This window comes from Falco rusticolus, chromosome Z, assembly GCF_015220075.1.
Source record: "Falco rusticolus isolate bFalRus1 chromosome Z, bFalRus1.pri, whole genome shotgun sequence".
NCBI lineage: Eukaryota > Metazoa > Chordata > Aves > Falconiformes > Falconidae > Falco > Falco rusticolus.
In genome coordinates this window covers 32,823,571-32,844,230 of record NC_051210.1, presented here as the reverse complement: position 1 = coordinate 32,844,230, position 20,660 = coordinate 32,823,571, and the positions used below count along the sequence as shown (strand labels likewise).

The 20,660-nt window shown below is 39.4% G+C and overlaps 1 protein-coding gene across 3 annotated transcripts; it reads right to left on the bottom strand.

Moving 5' to 3' along the window:
• Positions 1 to 2,286: 2,286 nt before the first annotated feature.
• FKTN (fukutin) lies at positions 2,287 to 20,585 on the bottom strand. Of its 3 annotated transcripts, XM_037372776.1 has the most exons (12): positions 20,518 to 20,585; positions 20,090 to 20,271; positions 18,726 to 18,785; positions 15,841 to 16,044; positions 14,044 to 14,321; positions 12,436 to 12,568; positions 10,753 to 10,882; positions 9,770 to 9,903; positions 8,745 to 8,872; positions 7,480 to 7,554; positions 4,508 to 4,767; positions 2,287 to 4,409 (listed from the first exon to the last, which is right to left on the bottom strand). In XM_037372776.1, exons 2-11 carry the CDS (start codon positions 20,192 to 20,194, stop codon positions 4,554 to 4,556), a joined length of 1,461 nt encoding a protein of 486 aa, XP_037228673.1. In that variant the 5' UTR covers positions 20,195 to 20,271; positions 20,518 to 20,585; the 3' UTR covers positions 2,287 to 4,409; positions 4,508 to 4,553. The 3 variants fall into 3 exon arrangements, with proteins under 3 accessions (XP_037228673.1, XP_037228674.1, XP_037228675.1); XM_037372777.1 differs by lacking the exon at positions 20,518 to 20,585 and having other exon boundaries at positions 4,512 to 4,767; positions 20,090 to 20,499; XM_037372778.1 differs by lacking the exons at positions 7,480 to 7,554; positions 20,518 to 20,585 and having other exon boundaries at positions 20,090 to 20,498.
• Positions 20,586 to 20,660: the final 75 nt, after the last annotated feature.

The following is a 20,660-nucleotide window of genomic DNA, read 5'->3' as shown; positions in this document are numbered from 1 at the left end:
ACATTATGAGGACACAGTATGATCTGCGAAGCACCAGGCATGACATTTCACCTAGTAAATTCTGGATAAAATATGTGACTTCTCTTTTAAGCTACAGGAAAGATTTATTTCAGGAAAACAGGCACAACTACAACAGTTAGTTTCCCTCCTTTAAGAACAAAACTTTCATTGTCCCTTTTTCCAAGGGGAAGGCTCTCACCCACACCCCTTAATTACAGCAGTGACTGGGATCCGTAAGGCTCACTCAAGCTCCTAACTCACATGCTCTGCTGCTGACTAAATCAATAGGACGTTTATGTGTAAAACGAGCCTCAGTAGAGAACTCACCATCAGGCAATCTAATGCTATTAAGCAAGATTATAAGCTGATGTAAATCAGCTGCTGGTGCCTGTTTACCAAAACAGAGGATGTAGGTCTTAAATACAAGTGCTAGAGAGTCTTTTATGTGCTGGCATGCAGTTTCCCAAGTTCCTGCATTTTGTTCAGCAACACCTAGTGTGACAGAATTGCATGAAGAGAATGAAAAACCTAAATAGCGAAGTAACTGCCCCTAAATTCCTTGAAATGCTGTGTTAACTTGGAGAATTCTGCCAATGAGTAATAAAGGACAGAACCAAGTTCCTGCAAGCCGTTGCACCATGACAAGCCAGTCCTCGGAGGGAAGGAAGGTACCTGCACTATTACACAGAAGTTACCCCTTCAATGTTCATCTGTCCGAAACAATTCCAACTGACGGTGCATTGCAGAGTCAGTTTTTTTCTCGACAGACTTTAAGACTTATGCAAGAGGAGAGAGTTCTAAAGCAGCAAAGGATGAAAACTGTTTACCCCAGGAACCAGCATCACCCAGACTCTGTTTCAAGGGAAAAGACATAATAAAATCTGCTACTTCTTTTTCATTTGGACAGCCGGGAAAGACTCAGCCATATTTTCAGGACTCCCTCTTATCTGTATCATCACAGTTTTGTCTACCTTCTATTTCTGACTTCTAAAGAAAAGTGAGGTGGAATGTACACAGGCCTTTCTTCTATCAGAAAATTCCTTCCGGACAGATCAAAACCATTAGCATCTCCCTTAGATGCTCACTATGCTGTGCAGTCAAGCATCATCTGTTCTGTGCAGGAATTACACGATTGTTCTACATCCTCAATTTGGCTCAGACATATCCTTCAGAAGAGCTCCGTTGCACTCTTGCTGGAAACAATCACACTCCGCAAGTGTTCAGGATGCTGCAGTTTCTTATCATTTCCACAGTGGGGTGGCAGCTGACCATCGCTTCCAGTATGAATTCTAGTATTTGTTTCTAGAAATAAAACCCTTCTTAAGCTCATACAGAAGATTCTAATTTCCATTCTGTAAAAGCAGAATGTTACTGAAAACTGCTACAGAATCACGTAAAACAGGAACTCCATCGAGCTGGAAGACAGATTAACTACAGTCAATCCTTAAATACAGTCAGTGTCTTGGCTGGTATTCGTCTGATGTGTTCTCAAAAACCTCCAAAGTCAAAGGCTTTACACATTTCCACATGTAAAATACTCCAGTATTCTACGCAAGTGACCTCAATTTGCCTTCCTCCCATTTACTTCTATTTCCTACATCCCTTCCTTTTTGTAACCATCTCTTAAAGCTTTTTAAAACGGCTCTTTATTGACCCTTCTCATCAGGCAACCCTCTTTCTTCAGTCTTTCTTTGCAGTTATTGCAGAGCTTTGAACATCTTGCAACCCTCTTCTCAGCTCACGGGCAATCCTTGAATAGGCTCTGGTTATCTTTAACAGTTACACATATGTAATGCGCTTTGCTTGCTACATAAAAGTCAAGGTATTTTGCAAGTTGTTGCTTAAGACCTTAAATGTATACCATTAAAGAGAATTTAGAAATTGTTGTCCTCTCCAAAGCACCTTCAAAATGAAGGTAATGAGTAACTTAGGAAGGCAACACAGAATTAAGAATCCATTTCAGATGAGGTGATTCAGAACCAAACAGAAAACAAACGCCTAAATCTGGGTGTTTCCACGTGGAATGGTAAGGCTTCAGCCTCACGGCATGCCTTGAAGAGCATCCGCTTCACAATGTTTACACTGCTCCTCGGGACACAATTCTACAAGCTGAAAATCTGCGGTCAGGGCTCTGCAGAAAGCATGACAGGAGACATGCAGAAGTGCAATGTGTTTGTGTAACTGCAGGATCCTTTTCTCTACATATGGGCACCTTCTTTATTCCAAGTGTCTTTGTTGTGTCCAAGTATCTTTATTAAAAAATAAAAGCTCAATACAGACAGTCAATAAGCAGTGTAACAGTTCACAATTCTATTCTCTGCGTTATGGCATGGTAACTACAATGAAGTGTGTTCAATGCTACTGAAGATGACAAAACAAAGGATGAAAAAACATCTTGAGTTGCAAATTAGATGCTCCTTTTAATCAGTGTTAAACACACACATGTATGCTCTGAAGAGAAAATACTTTAAACTGGAGAATAACTTACAGGTATAATGAATGATTTAAGACATCCTACCTTTCAGGGACATGCATTTTTTTCCATTAGTCTTCCCATCTACAAATACAAAGTCAAAAATTTGACAGGATTATAATTTTCTGATAGAATCTTTTCTTTCACTCTTAAAACATCTATCACATTTGAAAAAGTTACATGCTTATTGTATATTATTAAACAAAGAAGCTCACAACAATGGAGTTCTGAACACAAAAATCATAAGGACACTGGCTTTTTTCATTTTAAGGAAAAAAATACAAAAAATTCTACCTGAGAAATTACCTCGTATGATGTAATGTTTACCAAGTAAATGGCATTAGCAGGACTTTACATCTCTCTCTTCCTAAATAGGCAAACCTAACAAAGTTACCATATGAATTGAAGAGCTAGCATGACAAGTTGTTGCCAGAAGCTAAATAATTTACTCCAGTGCTTCCGTGGCAGGACACCACTGGAACTGACAGGATTGGCAGGAAAAAGCATGCAGCACACTCCAGGACAAAAATAGCAGGGAAGCCCCGGTGTGCACCTGGAATGATACAGTAGTACAACTGCCACATGGCAGTAGCTATTTCATGTCTCCAGAACTTCACACATTTGAATACAGGGCCAAAAACTGCAGATCAACGGAACACAAACCACAGGCTCAACCTTTACCCAGTGAAAGTTGGAAAAGCGGCAACCCCCAGATAGCCTTTCTGCTTTAGCAAGGAAAGAATGGATACCACTTTGCTGCAAGTAAACATAAGCTCAATCCAGTACCTTGACACCGGTTCACAAATACTCCTGGGTCTGTACCATATATTACAGTTGTAATTCACTAGCAGCTCTAGTACCCTTGTCTTCCCTGCACAAAAAGACTGGAACAAACTTGGGACACGCACACTTGTATGAAAGCTACTATCCCCCTCCAAAATACTGATGGAGAATACTTAATTCATTGACCAAACGCACAAGCAGAAAAAGGAGGAGAGAGCTGTCAGGCTTCCACTTTTTTCCTGTCCAAAGCCTAATGTTACACTAACACTTCACTTGCAATAATGCTACTGCAAATTTGATGGAACAGTTGGTATTTGTAAACACTTCTGCTTACACTTAAAGAGCTGCAATTCTCTGAGATGTCTGTTCTGCAAGCCCATGTTAAACAGAAAACTATGAATATCCCCGTTTCTATCTACCTGTAAAAAAGCAAGGATAGCTATAATTTTTTAAAATCTAGTCAAAACTTTTACATGGAGAACACACTAACTGGGACATCAAAGCCAGTATGTTTATTTTTTCATAGGAAAAATATCCCTGCAGCATATACCTCTGTGTTCTTAATAAAGAAACAAAAGAAAAAAAAACAACCCACAGATAACATCCCCTGTCACAATTGCATGCAGTGGTTAGTTCATGAAAAACCCAACGGTTATTGGAAGATGTCCAGTGTGGACAGCTGCTCCTTCGATTCACTTAGTATGACACCGTTACCCACTACTTCCTGCATGTAAAGCAGGTGAGTCATACAGGTCCTGTGTAATAGAAATATTCCACTGCCAAGAGCAACCTGCTGTATATCGTATGGAAGTATCAGTCTCAAATCAAACACATTTGAGGTACTCATAGGTGTTTAAAAGCTGAATATTCACAGGACCTCCTCTGAAAAAAGAGGAACTTCTCTGGGATTTTTTCCATCCTATCCCTCTCTTAAGCTTGAGAAGTGAACAGTCCCAAGGCTTTCATGATCCTAGGAAAGTCAAAGCCAGCTGGCCACTTTTACATTTGAACAGTCAACTGCCCATAAGTTTAATGCAACATTTCTTCTCTACTCTCTTTGTGCAGCTTTCCTTTCAGATTTCCTTCTCTTCAGTTGCCTTTGATCTTTTCCTTCAACTACCTGGAAAATGCATGATGAAGGTGAAAAAAACACCTGTTAAGCAAAAAAAGATAAATTACTCATTAAGAAACAGATGAGAAATTACAAAAGGAACGTATCTTGATGCCTTTGGGAAATAGGAAATTACAAACCGACAGTTTCAAGGGTATCAGGTATGCCCTATTAGCAGTCAGGTGGTCAGTAGATTTGAATGACATCATCCCATTCATCGACAGGCCAGACACCATTGTATTGCACATTGGATGGCGAGCTCTTCCAGTCCCACGTCTTCACAGGAACCTTCCAGTCTGGGCCATAGTTGGCTTCAACATACTGAAGGGTTTCACAGGGCACATGTACCTTGAGTTCAACAAATTCAGTCCAACACAGAGTAAACTTTGGAAAGAGATACCTGTGTCATAACAAAAGAACACAGTCACCGGCAAAGACTGAAATACACCTCCAAATAAGTTCATGGATAAAGCAAACAACTGCAGTGAGTGGCCATGTTACACCTGCAATAATTTTTTCTTATTTCTTAACTTCCTATCTATGAAATACTATTTCCATACTGGACAAGGGTCGTGTTATGAACAGTAACTGGTTAACATTTGCCACATGTTCTTTGGAAGGAGCATTTCTAATTCTTTGCTGCTTATTCCCGTATCATTCTGCCATCCATAGGAAATCACTGAGGCCCTATCTCTCTACTTTCCACTTACAAATTGGACATAACAGTTACCTTATTTAGAAGGGTCTCAAGAGGTTGCTACATGTTATCAAAATCTCCCCTACAAATAAAAGCAGCATTAAATACTTTATTATGAGTCAGGCCTTTTTTAAAAACAACTTTTTACCTTTCTTCAATCTTACCAAAGCAAGCAGGAAATTGCCCTTCAGTACCCATGTTCAAACATGGTGCCAGACTTGGAACAGCTGAGAAGAATTATGATACAGCTGCCACCTTGTACTTTCTGAAACCTTCTTGGCCCATTCAAACTTTAAAATTAATTCATTCTACCAAACTGATCTTGTTCTGCAGAAGGGCCAGCATACACCCCATCTATAAGTATGCTTACACCAGTGTAAGTTGACAGGTAAATGTCACACTTTGATCAGAATAACATCACATAGAGCTCAGTGTCAGAGTCAATGTGTTAAACAAGTAAACATGAAAGCCTATGTACTACTCCTGCAGAGGATCACTCCCACTGCTGTAGCTGTGAAGTCTTCCACAAGAAAAAAAGTGATCTTAAAATTCCTTTTCATTGGTTAAAATGAAACCATACGCACTTAAGATTTTTGAAAAAGAAGTTTAAAATATTTGTGCATTTGCACGAATTAGAAAATTTGCATGTTCCTCTAAGCATAAAGTTAATTTTCTAAGTGCTGAGCAAACAGAATCAGAAGTAAAACAACCTTGCTTTTATCCATGAAATGGAAGGAAAGAAAAAAAAGAGATCAAGAACTTTTGGATATATACCCGAGGACTACCAGTTAGCTCTGAACTACAGCGAAAAGCAAAAAAATGCCAGGTACCAAGGGGAAAACAAGGTAATCAAACTTTAATAGTAGATCTATAAGCATCAAATAGCTATTTAGCTGTTATTAACCTAGAAAATCATCTATCAGAATTGCAGTGGGCATGCATATGCAACAGCTATTGGCAAACCACTGAAATAATATATCCTCCAGAAAGTGCACTATGAATAATAACTTAATGAGAACAAACAGGTAATTTAACTAAACTAATCTTCAAATTAAAAAGTTAGCTGGACATTTCATCAAAACAATCATTTAACTATTATTAAAATCAAACATTTACATTCACTGATGAAAAAACTAGCTTTCTTCACATACTGGAATCCCTGCTCACCATTTGCTCTTCCAAGCTGGAATAAGGCTCTGTACTCTTGTACACATACACTGCTCACCATTTTTTCCTCCAATTTCAGTCTCATCAATCTTTGGACATACGAGTACTGAAAACATTTTAGGCTTACACAAAGTCCTCTAGGTGAAGAGCCTCCAGAATTAACTCATTTTAAGGACTAAAGCATACAGTATAGATTTGATTCCCAGATTCAGTTTCGGAAATACTTATTCTCTGCTGAAGGATGAAACTGTTCAGCATTGATTTTGTAAACAAATAGAAGGTCTCGATTGCTGTAACTCTAAGACAAAATAAGGAGGATGAACATGCTTGCTTGTGTCTGCAAAGTTGAGAAAGTATTTGTGTACATGAAAATGCAAACCATACAGCCAGACTTGTAAGGTTTAGAAACCAGCTCTCCAACAAAACAGAAACTAAATATGACTAATGAAAAATATTTTACAGACTAAACGAAAAACACTTTCATTCTTCGTACTTTTATTTAGCAAGACGTAAAGAAAGTATGTCTGTGCCAATATTTAGTTTTCTGAAGAAAATGTCCTCTACTCTTCATTTTTAAAAACATAAAAATACCTGGGAATTGAACTCCCGCCCTTATCTGTGATGATCTAGTAGCAACCAGTATCTCTTCTGATACCTCAGAAACAGCTGGTGAGATTTCTTGAAAATTGTTAAAGTTGATTTAGGACTCAGCATGATCAATCATTCACTTCTCTTTTGACTGACCTCCCCCACTTCCCTAAGAATTTTGAAAGGCCTGAAGACCAAGCAAAGCTGAGGGTTGTTCTGGTGCTTCAGGTACTCAGATCAAGCATGCTGAACCATCACACCTCACAACTAAAAAGCTGTGATCTTTCTTCTCTTTCTAAGGAAGTATTTGGAATAATACATATCTGGAATTATTGGGCTAAGCATTCTGAACAGTCATGTTCTGTCAGGGCTCAGTGCATTTATAATGGTAAACAAGCAGTTTTCTGTATGGATTAAGTAAAGTAAACTATGCCTAAGAAACACTTGTTCAGAATTAGAGGCATCCTTATGCCACTATGCCTAAGCAAATTAGTTCTTATTGAACTAGAAAGCCATGTTTGTAAATTTCGGAAAAAATTATCACCAAAAATGAGTATGAAGCCACAAGGAAAGGAAAGTGTTTTATGAAAGATGGAGTTCCAGAAGAGCTGGAATATCCTAGGATACAGGAGCTGGAGCATAGCACAGGTTCACATCTACCTTCTATCCTCATACATCGGACCAGTCACATCAAAGGAGGAAAAAAACCCAGCTCTCAAGTACCCAAGTCTGATTCTGCAATGGAATTTTGAAAGAGCATGTCAACTCCACTGGCATGGAAACAGGTATTGCAATTTAGAAAGGAATTTATTGGTCAGCTTCCTCCTCAGGATGCATCACACAAAACCCTCCAAAATCTTGTATGGAAAAGCAGACATCAAGCCTGCTTCAGAAAACTATGAAATTGTTGCTGTATTCTAAGAAAAATACTCTGCAGCACAGCACATTTTCTGTGGGAATATTCTGAGAGTTCTTCCTTTAGTCTATTTCTATGTGTGCCTTTTGATTCTGGTCATCAAAATATCTTCCCCAACCTTTGTTTATCATTTCAGAACAAAGACAACTAAGACAAGGACTCAGACATTATCACCATTTGGATGGCAGTGCTCATCAAATTCCCATTAGCTAAATATAAGTAAATACAGTTCAGGCAAAATATGAAAGCTGATGAAATCCTATAGAAGTCAACGAGGTTTTCAGTTAGTCTGCAATTATCTCTTTCTGAGTTAAGGTGGATGTTGGTAAGAAACAAATCTAATTATCACAACCTATATTCAGTTTGGTGAGTAGATTAGGAAGCTATTGTATTTATTTCCTGATTTAATACTGAAAGGTATGAAGCAAAAAATGTAGGGTACTATTTAAAATTCCATTTTCAGTACATGAACAACAACAAGGTCTGCAGTAGTCATCTGCATTGCTGTCACAAGATTACAGTCAATAAAGTATTCCAAATCACTACCAAAAAATATGAAACTATGAGGTTTACTTTGCAAGGACAGTTGAGGCTTTCTGCCATAACACTCCAACATCAAGACTGATGCCTAAGGATTCATTTTTTACTGGAAAATTAGTTTCTGCAACAAACAGAATTTTTACAGACTTCTTTCTCAGCTTAGCTCTTTATTTAACTCAGAGCTTGTCACAGTCCAGATAAGATCTGCTTGACACATGACATGCTAGCATTGCTTTTGACTTCACAAGATAATCGACATTTGACAAGCCCAGCACCCCTCTAGCAAGGCATAGTACTTTTCTCTTTCTACTCTGGTCTCAAAGTGCAAAATCTTCATTGATTCTCCTCTGGTAACTGCCTTTCCTACAACAAGCACAGACTTTGCCAGGTAACAAACATACAGAATGCCAACACTAAACACTAACTTGTTTAATTCCTTTCCTATTAGAGCTACAAATGCAATTCATACTTAAATTTCTTGCCCGATTTGGCCTGAGTTCCTCCATTCCATATGTGGTCATCCTCTTCATAGAAGAAAAAAATATCAAGTTTCACGTCATCTTCTCCCTGGAAAGAGAGTTCCAAGCTGTCTTCTACCTGCAAGACAAAAATACACACTGTATATGCTCTTAAAAATACAAAGCTACTTATGTCAGCAGGTTTCAGAAAACAAGTTTATTTTGGCCAGGTATGCAGAGTGACTCCTAGCTGAAGAAAACACACTAACACTATGATTTTTTTTTTATTTTTTTTTAATGCCTTGAGAATACTGGAAGTTTTCTGGACCTCAGTGGGACTACATTCTCTTTTCTCCCTTTAGCCTGAAAAGCTTCAGCACCACCTCCTTGTCCTCTGCCACAAGCAAAATAATAAATGAACACGGTAGGTACGTGTCTTCATTTAACATGCTTCCTCTATGACAAAACACTTGCTAGCACCAGTAATGATATATCACTTGAACTGTGGCTGAACTTTCATATTCCTATAATTTTGTTTCTTTTCTCCATCCTTCTACAGCCTGCACTCTGAAAAAGCTAAATAAAGATCCACATAAACAAGCCCAGAGCCCTCCTCAAGCCATCCTTCCCTTTCTGCTAGTTCTACATACAGGACTACAGATAATCTCAGAGCTATCACCAATCCTCCCGTATGATGAGGCCCATCCAATCTGAAAGACTAAATTCAACCTGATTCTTAAGTTTCCCTGGCACCACTGACACAGATTAGACCCCTTTGAAACTTATTGAAAACTTCTGAGGTGGAATTTGCGCTCCCCAAACAGGGCCAAAGTTATTAAGAAGGGTGTTTTCTCACATGCTGTCCAACAGAACACACAAAAATCATCAGGATTATACGTTTAGGTAAAACCCTAAGGAGTAAATGTCTGCCAAGGAGACTTCAGATACCCACATCTACATAGCTGTTCTGCAGCTGTACTCAAACTTAGGAATCTAGAGAAAGACACATGAATTAAATTGTTCATTATCTATGTACCTTGCCAAATTTGTGCTTCAGTGGTAACCCTGCCTTCTGAAAGGCTGGAATGATATCTGCTTTGTAGTCCCTTATAAAGACTCCCAAATCCACATCTTTGCTGTGAGGAATGACATTGCACTGTCTGTACCAGCCTGAGAAGAAAAAAAAAAAGGGAAAAAACAAATCCATTCAGAACAAGAAGTGGGACATCTGTTTGTTTCATTAAAGCAGCCTTTAGTAACTGTTCATTCAGAAAATTATATTCCCCAAGACTAAACAAATACAAGTCAAATGCACACACACATGAGTTTTCCCAACCTATTTCAATAATAAAAAGAATTATATAATAATAATATATAATACTATTTATATAATAATATAAATATACATAATGATATAAATATATATGTAATAAATACATAAAATGTATAATAAAAATAATAAAAAGTAATAAAAGAATTTTCACCAATGGTAAGATACTTTTTCCATCCTCAGCAGAATTAAGAACTCGCTGTAGCTACACTAATAGGTTGAAATTTTATTAAAAGGATGTGATCTAAAATAAACAAATACATGTAAACTATATTTTAAAAGTCAGTAATAAGCACCAAACTGCATGGGAAGGAAATCAGGTGTGAGTCTATACACGGACAGCAGAAATATGTGCCCATCACTGTGTTTTCCAACTAGCATTTCAGTAAATTCCAGTTCACACAATTTAGGGAACTTCTCATTGCTTTCTAAGCAGTGATCAGTTCAACACAGGTAACTGCTAACTTTAAATGCTTCAGTGGAAATTTGCTCAGCATCTCCAAGGCTCAGGTTTCTGAAGAAAAAATGATTTTGACAGGAGCAAAAAGACCTATTTCAACACAGCTAATGCCACATTATTACCTTCCAACCCACTATATTTAACCTCAGCTGACATTAGAAGCAATAGAGGATTAGATGTTTAGAATTTCAGATGAGTTTAAAAATAGAACATAACACAAATGTTTTACCAAGGCATGTTCCACTGCTCAGCCAGAACTTTACCCCTAAGTTATTCAGTGTCAGGGCAGCCAGATGGAGCAAGGATTTTGCTTTTTTTCTGAATTCCACTGCATCAAGGGAGGCATCATCAGGATACAGCTGGAAGGCAAAGGAAGAGTAAGCAAGCTATTATCAGACAGTAAACTTTTCCCTTCATTTTTCAGTGTCCTAAGAAAAGATGACCTTTAAAAATTTACTTAAGTAATATCTGGGCAGTATCTGTTCTCAGAGATACACCCCTGTCTGAGTACATGCACTAGAATGAGAAGTTAAAATTTAAACTCTTAAACATCAACCACCAGTTTTTCCAAACCAGCAGAATGCAAAGTCACAGTAAGACAGAATAAGCATATATGTATTAGGCACTGATTCCCAGCACTTGGCAACAATACAGATGAAGCCTCACAAGTCCAGGGGGAAAACAGGGACAGCACCAGTTACTTCCAGCACACTAGTTTATCTGGCGCCATCAAGTGTCACAACTAGATGCTGACAACTTCTGCCACAGAGTAGAAACAAAATGAACAAAAAATGCCCACCCTCCCGCTGCAACTGTGGGAAGATCTTGCATTTAATGCAAAGCCAAAAATAAGTCTGGGCAAACGTCACCAAATCAAACACAGGAACAACGCACTACTCAGCTTCACAACTGCTTTCATCAAGAGATCTTGGGCAACAGACATTTTGAATGAATACTTAACTTTTTAAAACACATGCCAGCTGCTAATTTCAGTACTAAAGCTCAAAGTTCAATATACCTTCTGAGGCACATCTTCTCTCCCTGTGGCAATTACTGCCTGGAGGTTTCAGAGTTGAAGTGGGGCTTTTGTTAGAGTTGAAGTGTACTTTACAAGCGAGGTGACTATACACACAGGTACCCCTGGGTATAGTAACCCTCTTACTACACATATGGGAGATATGATGGTCTTCCCTTCACTGAATATTCCCTTCCACAAGACCTCAAATGTCTGAAGAATGGAACCTCTAGTACCCCCTTTTCCCTCCTTCCATGAAATCAGAGATAGCTCAGACTCAGTGACCTGATTCTAACTCCACAGTCTTAACTGTGCTAACTCTTGGTCCTCTTCAAGTTAGGACAAAATGCTCTCCATACTGCAGCAGAAAGTTTTCTACTCCTGCTAAATCAGGTAGCAATATCCTAAAAATAATGCTTTAAATAGTAGTGAAAATATTAGCTTACATGGTCAAAAAGCAATGAAGTAAGTCATTTCAAAATGAACTAGAAACATGGAACTGCAGCGCACAGTTCAAAGAATATAAAGTGAAGTATTACTCAGAACTTAGAGAATTGCCACAAGGAAAACTTTCAACCACAAAATCTTAGTCTTATTTACAAGAAATCTATTTAACAGTAACAACGTGTGAGAACTACGGACATGTTGGTTACCGCTTCAAAATTTTTGAAAACGGAAAAAAATGCACTCACGAGTGAAAAAGACAACACCATGACTTTCAGTTGAAGTTTTAGTTTTATTACCACCTACTAAACTCTGTGGATCAAGTCTCAGAGGTTGTATGTAGCTTTATGTATGCAAACAGTCTTATCTAGGTAAAAAGCAGTGAATTGTTTGTAGGTTTGGGTCAATCAGTGAACACACACATCTCAGAGACACTAAGTGATTACCACTAACCTGAAAGAAAGCCCGAGCTTCTCTGTACCTACATTCAAGAAATCTAGAGTGTGACATCTCCTCTAGAAAACTGGATGGATTTTTTGGAATTTGAACTTTTATGTCATCAATGGAAACAAGCAGAAGTTCTGGCCTGCAGGGGAAGAAAAGTGATAACATTACCCCATTCAATTCCTTTACAAACCACAAGCCACTTTTTCCTCTAGCCTAGGTTAAAATCTTAATGTACACTACTGGCAGTGATTCCTCTGTCCAAATGTACCCAAAACTGATAATAAAAGATGCTTCAAGATGCATCAAGATGCAACAAGAGCTTCAACAAATTCCCCATACATTTCAAAATTTTGTTTAAAAAGAAATTCTATGCCTGTAAGTGCTCACAGTTAGTTTGTCAGATCACCGACTCCTTTACTCACTCATGACTTGCATTGAATTTTTTCACAGCTGTTGTTCAGTACATTTGAAAATTCAGGCTATTTATTTAGTTGTCTTAAGTATGGGATGCACTTAAGAACCAAATTTACCCTGTACTTTGAGGCTATCTGCATTTAAAATTTAATAACTGTTCAACCTTCACAACGAATATGATACAGTTGACTTCAAATGTTTAGCCACATAACCAGTACAGATTCCATGTTTTAAAAGGAAGAAAGAATGGTGTAAATTTTAAGGAAAAAGTTAAACACATTATTCTGACCTGTGAAATGTTCAGCTGTTTTGCTCTGATTAATGGCACATACACATACCCTACAGGATCACTGTTCTCAAAGCCAAGTGGTATGTGCTTGGCTTTGAAGTTAGTGACAAGATCTGCCATGATCTGTATTTCCTGAAATAACTGCTACTGGAAGCACTGTAGGAACAGGAAGACATTTACAGTAACTTCACCAATTTAATGCAAAGTTTAAGAAAAAGACTGTGAACAAGTAACATCACCAATTCAAACATTTATGCAGGAAAGGAGTCCCCTCACCACATTAAGAGCATGGGTTAGCTGCAATGGTTGACACATGTCTTTGTGGTACAAATGTCACTTCTCTTTATTCATGTTCTTTGACACCGATTATTTTTACCGTTACTGAATGGATTTCTGTTGTTCACCCTTCTCATTTAATGTTCCATACCTGTATTCAACTTCTGGACACATACCATTACAGAAAGAACACCAAATAGCTATCCACTAGTACTAAATAACCTTGCCACTTCTACTTTACCCCTGTGTTGATAACACAGATGGCTATCAACAGATTTCAAACTTCTAAATACATTAATGGTAAGCCACTGCCTCCAGCAGTAGGACCCCTGGTACACTCAACCTCACACATGATTTCTTTGACTTCTCTCATCTTTCTGCCTGCTTCAACCTGGCTACACAGCAATCTCCTCTAAAATGTAGCTCTTAGTTTATGAATGGTAGGAAGCTCTTGTCTTCAGGTAAACAGAACTGGATTTACCTTCATACCTTAGTTTACCTGTGCTTTGAGGGCTGAACCATATGTGAGCTAAATTTTGCAACCTGACTTGAGAAAGAAAATTATTTTATATTCAGGAAAAATAAATTATTTTGGAAGTGTCATTATGGCTTTTTCCCTCCTGTTTTTAACTCACTTTTCATATGCTCCAGGGTAGCGACCAAAGTGGAGTTTCCGGAAAGGCACAAACTTTCTGTCCATATGTTGCCTGAGTCTCAGAGGGCCATGCCAGAGGTAATTACCACTCCTCTCATAGAACACCACCAGGTGAATAGCATGAGATGCCAGTTTAAATATGTAGTGCAACGGAATTTCAATCCCAGACAGGTCATCCATCCCATCCAAGCGGGGGTCCTTGTTTATAATCTTTAGCCATTGGAACCCCATTTTCTCAGCAGTTCTAAAAAGACCCACCTAAAAATGAGAAAGAGGGAGAAGTAGAAAGACAGACAGAGAGAGAAACTAAAGATTAGAGGAACAAAAATTGAATGCTAAATACTTACTATTAACTGACACCATTCCATATTTTCATTTTCTAATCAGACTTCAGCACGAACTGCTCAAAAATTTCTAAGACCTTAAAGCTCAGCAACTACAAGCAATTCCAACCAATGTATTTCTTTGTCTTAAATTTTGTCCCTGAAACTATTCAATAAAGCAACAAATAAATAAATGTTGTAAATCATGCTTGGAATAAGTCTGCTCCTTGCAATAGCACCATTCTCTGCATCCTCAAACTGTTCTCTAAAGTTGTTCTTGTGCTGAACTTGGCATTTTTAAGTCATTGAATAAAGATACCACCAATACAAAAATGATTACTGCAAAATCTTCTTTTATGATGTACATAATTATTTGTTTAAATCTCATCAAATACTGAACACTGCACTAAGTAATAGGCTTTTCTATTTCCGTAGAAAAAGGGAATGAAATTGTGTCTGATAAAAAAAGAACCAATCGGCATTTGAAGACCCTTTCTTGAACTTTCTTGAACTACCCTCCTTGAACAGTTTTATACAGGCATATCAGCTTTTCCTCTGGATGCTGCAGATATTATCAATGAAACAGCAAGGAATGGGGAGACGGATTTATATTAGTGTGCTGCCACACAACCTTATTCTCAGCTTCTTTAATCCCTTTACAGCTATGGGTAAAACAAAGGCCTGACCAGCTCCAGAGTACCACCACTCTTCACTTGAGCGGGACTCCTTCAGTAAAACAGTCACAGACCATTGTAATGACTCCTGCTTTTTCTGGGGAAAAAAAAAAAAAAAAAAGAAGAAGAAAAAAGCTGTTCACCACTGGTATCTTTAGTCTGTATAAATTGATCTAATAAATATTTCCAGATCACTCTTCATACTGATGAAATAACCTTGGATTCCATTTTGTCCTTCATCACACGCTATATGTCTATTTTAAACACATACATTTAAAAATCTCAGAGCACCAAAGAAAAGCAGAGATATCAATACACTAAGTGACAAAATAAGATGGTGCTAAGTACAAGGCTGTACTAAAAGAAATGTAAACCAGCAGACTATGATAATATTTCCAGCCTTGTCACATCAACATCTGCATTTCCTCCTCGGTTGATCCTCAAACTCGAGATTTATTATGGCTGTATCTATATTATAGGCTTAAGGTTTTTCTTCTTCCTAACAGACTACTTTCTTTTTCCTTTTTCGCCTCTTACTACAAGTGTTTATGAATATCACAAACAGCTTCTGAAGACTTTTAGTTATCTGTAAATTACTCTTCATGTATCCAGGCCTGGATACCTTTTACTTTAAAAAAAAGTTTCTTCTACCAGTACCTTTACAAGAGTTCCACAAAATTAATTCATAGGCCTTGATACAAACATAAAGCACTACATCACAAAATAATAGAACAGCTGAATGTACAATACACAAATGTGAACTGAAGAAAAGACCCTTACTTCGTGTTTCCATGTTTTGTCCAGTAGTGCAAACGTAGTAAAGTCTCTTGGAGCACAAAAGTACTTGCATTCTGGATTAGGGCCATCAGGAGAACTTCTGATCTGTTCAATGTCTTTATCAACCAGTCCCAGAATCAAAGGATCAATCAAATACACTGGTATATTGTGACTGGCTATTAAGCCTAGGAACTTCCTAACCACGTGCTGTTTGACATAGGATGAAATTGTAAGTTAGAAACACCATCTTTAAGTGTACAAAGGTTAACACATTAAAAAACTTTGACAGAAGGAAAAAAAACCCAACCCACCAACAGAAGGAAATCTTATCTCCCAATATATTTTCTGAGTGTGTACTCTTATCTCTGGAGTGCTAGACTTGAGAATGGACTGTAGGCTAAACTCTAGATTCTTCCCAGCTCTAGACTGAGCTGGAAAGCACTTGAATAAACCAGAGATTGTAGGATGAGATTGTAGCTGAGGGAGCTGGCTGATGTCATTCGAAGGCTGCTCTGCATTATCTTGAAAGGCCACGGTGAGCAGGAGTTGTTCTTCAAGTATGAGAAAGGCCAAATCTCATGCCGTCTTCAAAAAGGAAGATCTGGGGAACTCTGATCACCTTCATTTCAGTCCCCAGGAAGCTTCTGGAGTGAAAGTCCCTGGAAAGTCACATCCAAGCGCATGATGCACAGGATGTGACTGGGAAAGTCAGCCAAAGGCAAACTGCACCTAATCACATTGACTGCCTTTGCAGAAAGAAGTCTATGGGCACCATGAAAGCTATGGACACTGTTCATACCTTGACTTCAGCAAGGCTTTTGACCCACTCCTGAACAGTATCCCCAAACCTCAGGCATGAGACCTGCTGTATACGAAGGGTGACTCAGTGAGAAGGTGGGAAGTGAATGCTATCCAGTCTTTGGATGCTAGTGTACCCAAGGTACTCAACCATGGCAACAATATATAGAAGGGTTAAAAGAAGGTCCTGTACCTAATGAGAGGATTTATTAACTTCACTCAGTGGAGAATTTTAATCAAGTACATTTAAATGTCCATGGCACACAGAAGCCATTTACAGCACTCACACCCACCCTGCTATTAAAAATGTAGCTGATGTATTTAACTGTAACAGTTACATTTAATGACTTAAGAGTACTGTTCTAATCCGAAAAAAATACTTGCTTAGACCAGCACTGTCAGGCTTTATGTTTGTTACATCTCAAGATTTCTAGAAGAGGTGTGATACAGAACAATGGCCCAGTGCCCAAGGTACCCATCCAGCAAGCCAACTGTGGCTTTCGAACTGAAGCTCCAACCTTTCTCCTGTCCAGCTGCTAAGACTGTTCAAACAGACTCCACATGCCAACCTCCAATTCTGGTACGGGGCTTTGGCTTCAGAGAGATTTAAAAATGTGAAGACAGAATGTGGATCCACAAACAGAACTTAGGCAGCAGCACTAAGAAACAGGCAGAAACAAGGCCACCCTGTTAGCGATTTCGGCTATATGAAGCTGAAACCTGTGATGTACTAGCATTATTTCTGTAACTAAAACTAGCAGATCAGACTGATAAACAGGAAGCAAATCTATGCAAAAATACCAGCTTCCCCCTCCTCCACCACTTCTCCAGGGAAACAGAAGCTTTTAGTTGAAATGTATAATAATTGGTAGAATGACACGGCAATAATGTCAAGCGGCTAACAAAAAGGCATTCAAAAATGGAGTATTTTGGACCCATCACATAGGAATTCTGAAGAAACCTTGCAGGGCAACAGATCTCTGGTAGGACCATGGAGCATTCTGCTTTGTTACTAATGATCTCATAAGATGAAGTTAAAAATTAATGAGAACTCTGTCCACAGACTGGCAGATTGGAAGCCCACTGTGACCATGTCACCTAACTAGTAGGTCGCTCCAAAGGATGCCACCTCCAGGAACAGTGAGACGTTCCTGGAGCAAGTATACAGTCCACAGAGCAGTTGGTTTTAATTATTCCCAAGTACAGCCCCTAATCAGAGCACCTTTCCTCTTGCTCAGCAGAAACAAGGCATTTAAATGGCTAATGTTGCTAAGCAGAAACATTATCAAATTGCATCCAAAGCAAAAGGTAGCTAGGTCTCAGCACACTGTTCTCTTTAACCATCTGTGCTCTTTTTCTGGTGGGAAATCTGTCATCAAGAGACTTCTGTCAAAGTGTTTCCAAAGAAATGCTAACTACAACTACCATAACCGACCTTCTGATTCCCTGAGGCCAACATGATGTTTTGCTTGAGCTCAATCCTGCAAACCTTAAACAAGACACAACAAAAAACCTTCCTATTTCAAGTACGGAATGCCACTCCTAACACTGCTCCTGAACACCGGAATACAGCAACTGGTGACTGCTGAAATGTAACATTTTCCTGCTTGTTAAGAGCTCTGACCCAGCATAAGCAAGTAACACAAAACACAGAGCAGCAGGTTAACAACTGGAGCGAGCAAAGGGGTATTCTATGACCTGAGATCTGCAGTTGATTCTTTAATCACATCACTATCAAACAAGCTGCATGTCAAATACACCAATCTTTTCAATATTTGGTCTGCAAGAATACAAAAGCCTGGAGAAGAACTTCTGTATCAGAAAGAACAAGTTTGGCTTTAAAAACATTAGCAGCACTACTAAGGACTGCACAGGCAAAGGCTGCTAAGCTGTAACCACTGCTCAATTCCATTTAAAACTAATGTTTTGAAACGCTTAGTAACTTCTCTCAGCGAAGAAAGTATCTTTTAGTCCTTAATATTAGAAAATCCCAGTAAAGAGGCAAGATAACTGGACCCAGAGTTTGCAATTCCGTGTTAGTTCTCCAAGACTGGCAGAAGAACTGTATTAACCCATGATGTTGTACGTACCCATCTAGTGCTGTCCTGGCCTGACTGGCTTCCTCTGACTTTGGAAAAAACTGCTCCATTCTATCAAAAGAAAAGAAGGAGAGGGAGAAATAAAAATTCAAGTAAGTTTCAGCTGAATCCCTGCTTAGGATATCTTAACAGGACATTTAAGGGCATTTATCCAGGTAGCACTTTATAGTTATGGCTGTGGTTATGCCCTTGGTCACTCAGCTACAGTACTGAATGTGAAACTGCAGCACACTAAACCAGAGCAGTTATTTAGAAGGACAACACAAGCCTTGGGGACTTCCAGACATGCAAAGACTGCATGATCAGGCTTCAGGTTTCTAAGTCAATATGCCAGTCAATGTAAAATAGGAAGATGACAAACACAGACACTGTTAGGTAAATAACCACCGAGGAAAGACAGGAGGACTGTGCTTCTGTCTTTCTGGATGTGATCCCAGAGGATTAAATTTTAAATGGAGTATATTCATATGATAAAGCCAAGGCAGTTAATGGCTATGCTTTCAGCTTTTCAAAAGTATGAAGAATTTTTCATTCATCACCTTGTTTATAATCAGAAACTATGAAAAAGAAGTCAAAGATCACGATACCATGTAGTGCTAAGACTGCCTGCATTTATTAAGAACGTCCTCAACAAAAGAATACAAACTTAGGAAACATGATGCTTATGTGGGTTTTCTGTAAAAATAAAATTAGTTCCTTTGCTGAATATTCATTGCAACTGTAAACAATGAAGTCATCAAAAAACCAGAGTATTTCATTTATAGTAACATGTACCTCTTTTTTGGCTACAGAAGATCACACTTGGCTAAACTTTTCATGGGTGGTATAAAAGCAGGATTTAATCAGTAACATCTAGAAAATTATAAACACTGAATCACAAAGCACTAAGACATCTGCAGAAAAAGCTGAGTTTTCTTTTGAAAACACCACTGTTGAAAAACCTGCAATCAATAAATGCCGTGTTCCTTGTTTCTTCAGAAGAGCATGAAGACAGCACTGGATTTGACTTCACTTTCAACAGAAGTCACTTAACAAGAGTAGGAAGGCTTGGGAATATTAAGTCTTGGTGGCTCAAACCTGCAGCTAACACCAAGCGGCATCCTATTAATTACAGAATGAGATGCCTCTGGCTGACATAGTAACTTGAGCATCAGACTGACTACTGAAACCTGATTGTACCTCTGCCACCACAAATGTGCTCAGGCTACTGATGCACTTCATGTCAACATCATAGGAATTTCTAGCTAAATGAGGGAAATTTGGGGGTGTCATTAATGCTGCTGAAGGACTCTGAAAAGAATAAGCATTACACTAGGTCATGCCACAAAAGCCAGCCTGTGCAGCACAGGTCTCACCTTCTGCGATAGGTAGAACTTGTAATAGTACAACTGGAATAGGAGGAAAACGAGGCTGGTCAGAGAAAGGAGCGCCAGGACCACGTTCTTATTGATTTTCTGCATTAGTCTTCGGGGCGCTCTCGATCACCGCCTGGGAGAAGCGCGGCGCAGCTCATCTTTCCCGGCTTCCCAGCTCCTTCCTGCGGGCCGGCAGAAGAGAACAGGGCGCTGAGTAGGCCGCACCGGCAGCCGCCACGGGCCCGAGCCCTGCGCCGCAGCGGCCTACAGGAGCCCGACGAGCCCGCAGCAGGGGCTCAGCTAGGGGGGGCCCTGGGGACGGCAACCCGCAACGCTGCGCCTCGCCCGGCCCTCCCCGCTCCCTCCCCGGGGCCGCGGCCGGCTTCCCCCACCACCACCACCACCACCGGGGCCGCATCCGCCCTCACCGCGCGACAGCTCCCTGCCGTAAAGCGCCGTTCGCCGTCGTACGCGCATGCGCGATGGGGAGGCAGCCTGCCAGATCTGCGCCCAGGCCAGCCGGGCACCGCGGGCCTCCCGGCCCCGCCCCACCGGGACACCCAGCACCCCC

What these genes read in the sequence shown, in the direction of transcription:
- FKTN (XM_037372776.1), bottom strand. Translation starts at nt 20,194, where the DNA reads ATGCAGAAAATCAATAAGAACGTGGTCCTGGCGCTCCTTTCTCTGACC. An exon ending in GCCAGGACAGCACTAGATGG is followed by an intron (nt 16,045 to 18,725) that starts GTACGTACAACA and finishes TATGTCAAACAG; the next exon opens with CACGTGGTTAGGAAGTTCCT. An exon ending in AAATCGGGCAAGAAATTTAA is followed by an intron (nt 7,555 to 8,744) that starts GTATGAATTGCA and finishes ATTCCATTGCAG; the next exon opens with AATCAGACTTGGGTACTTGA.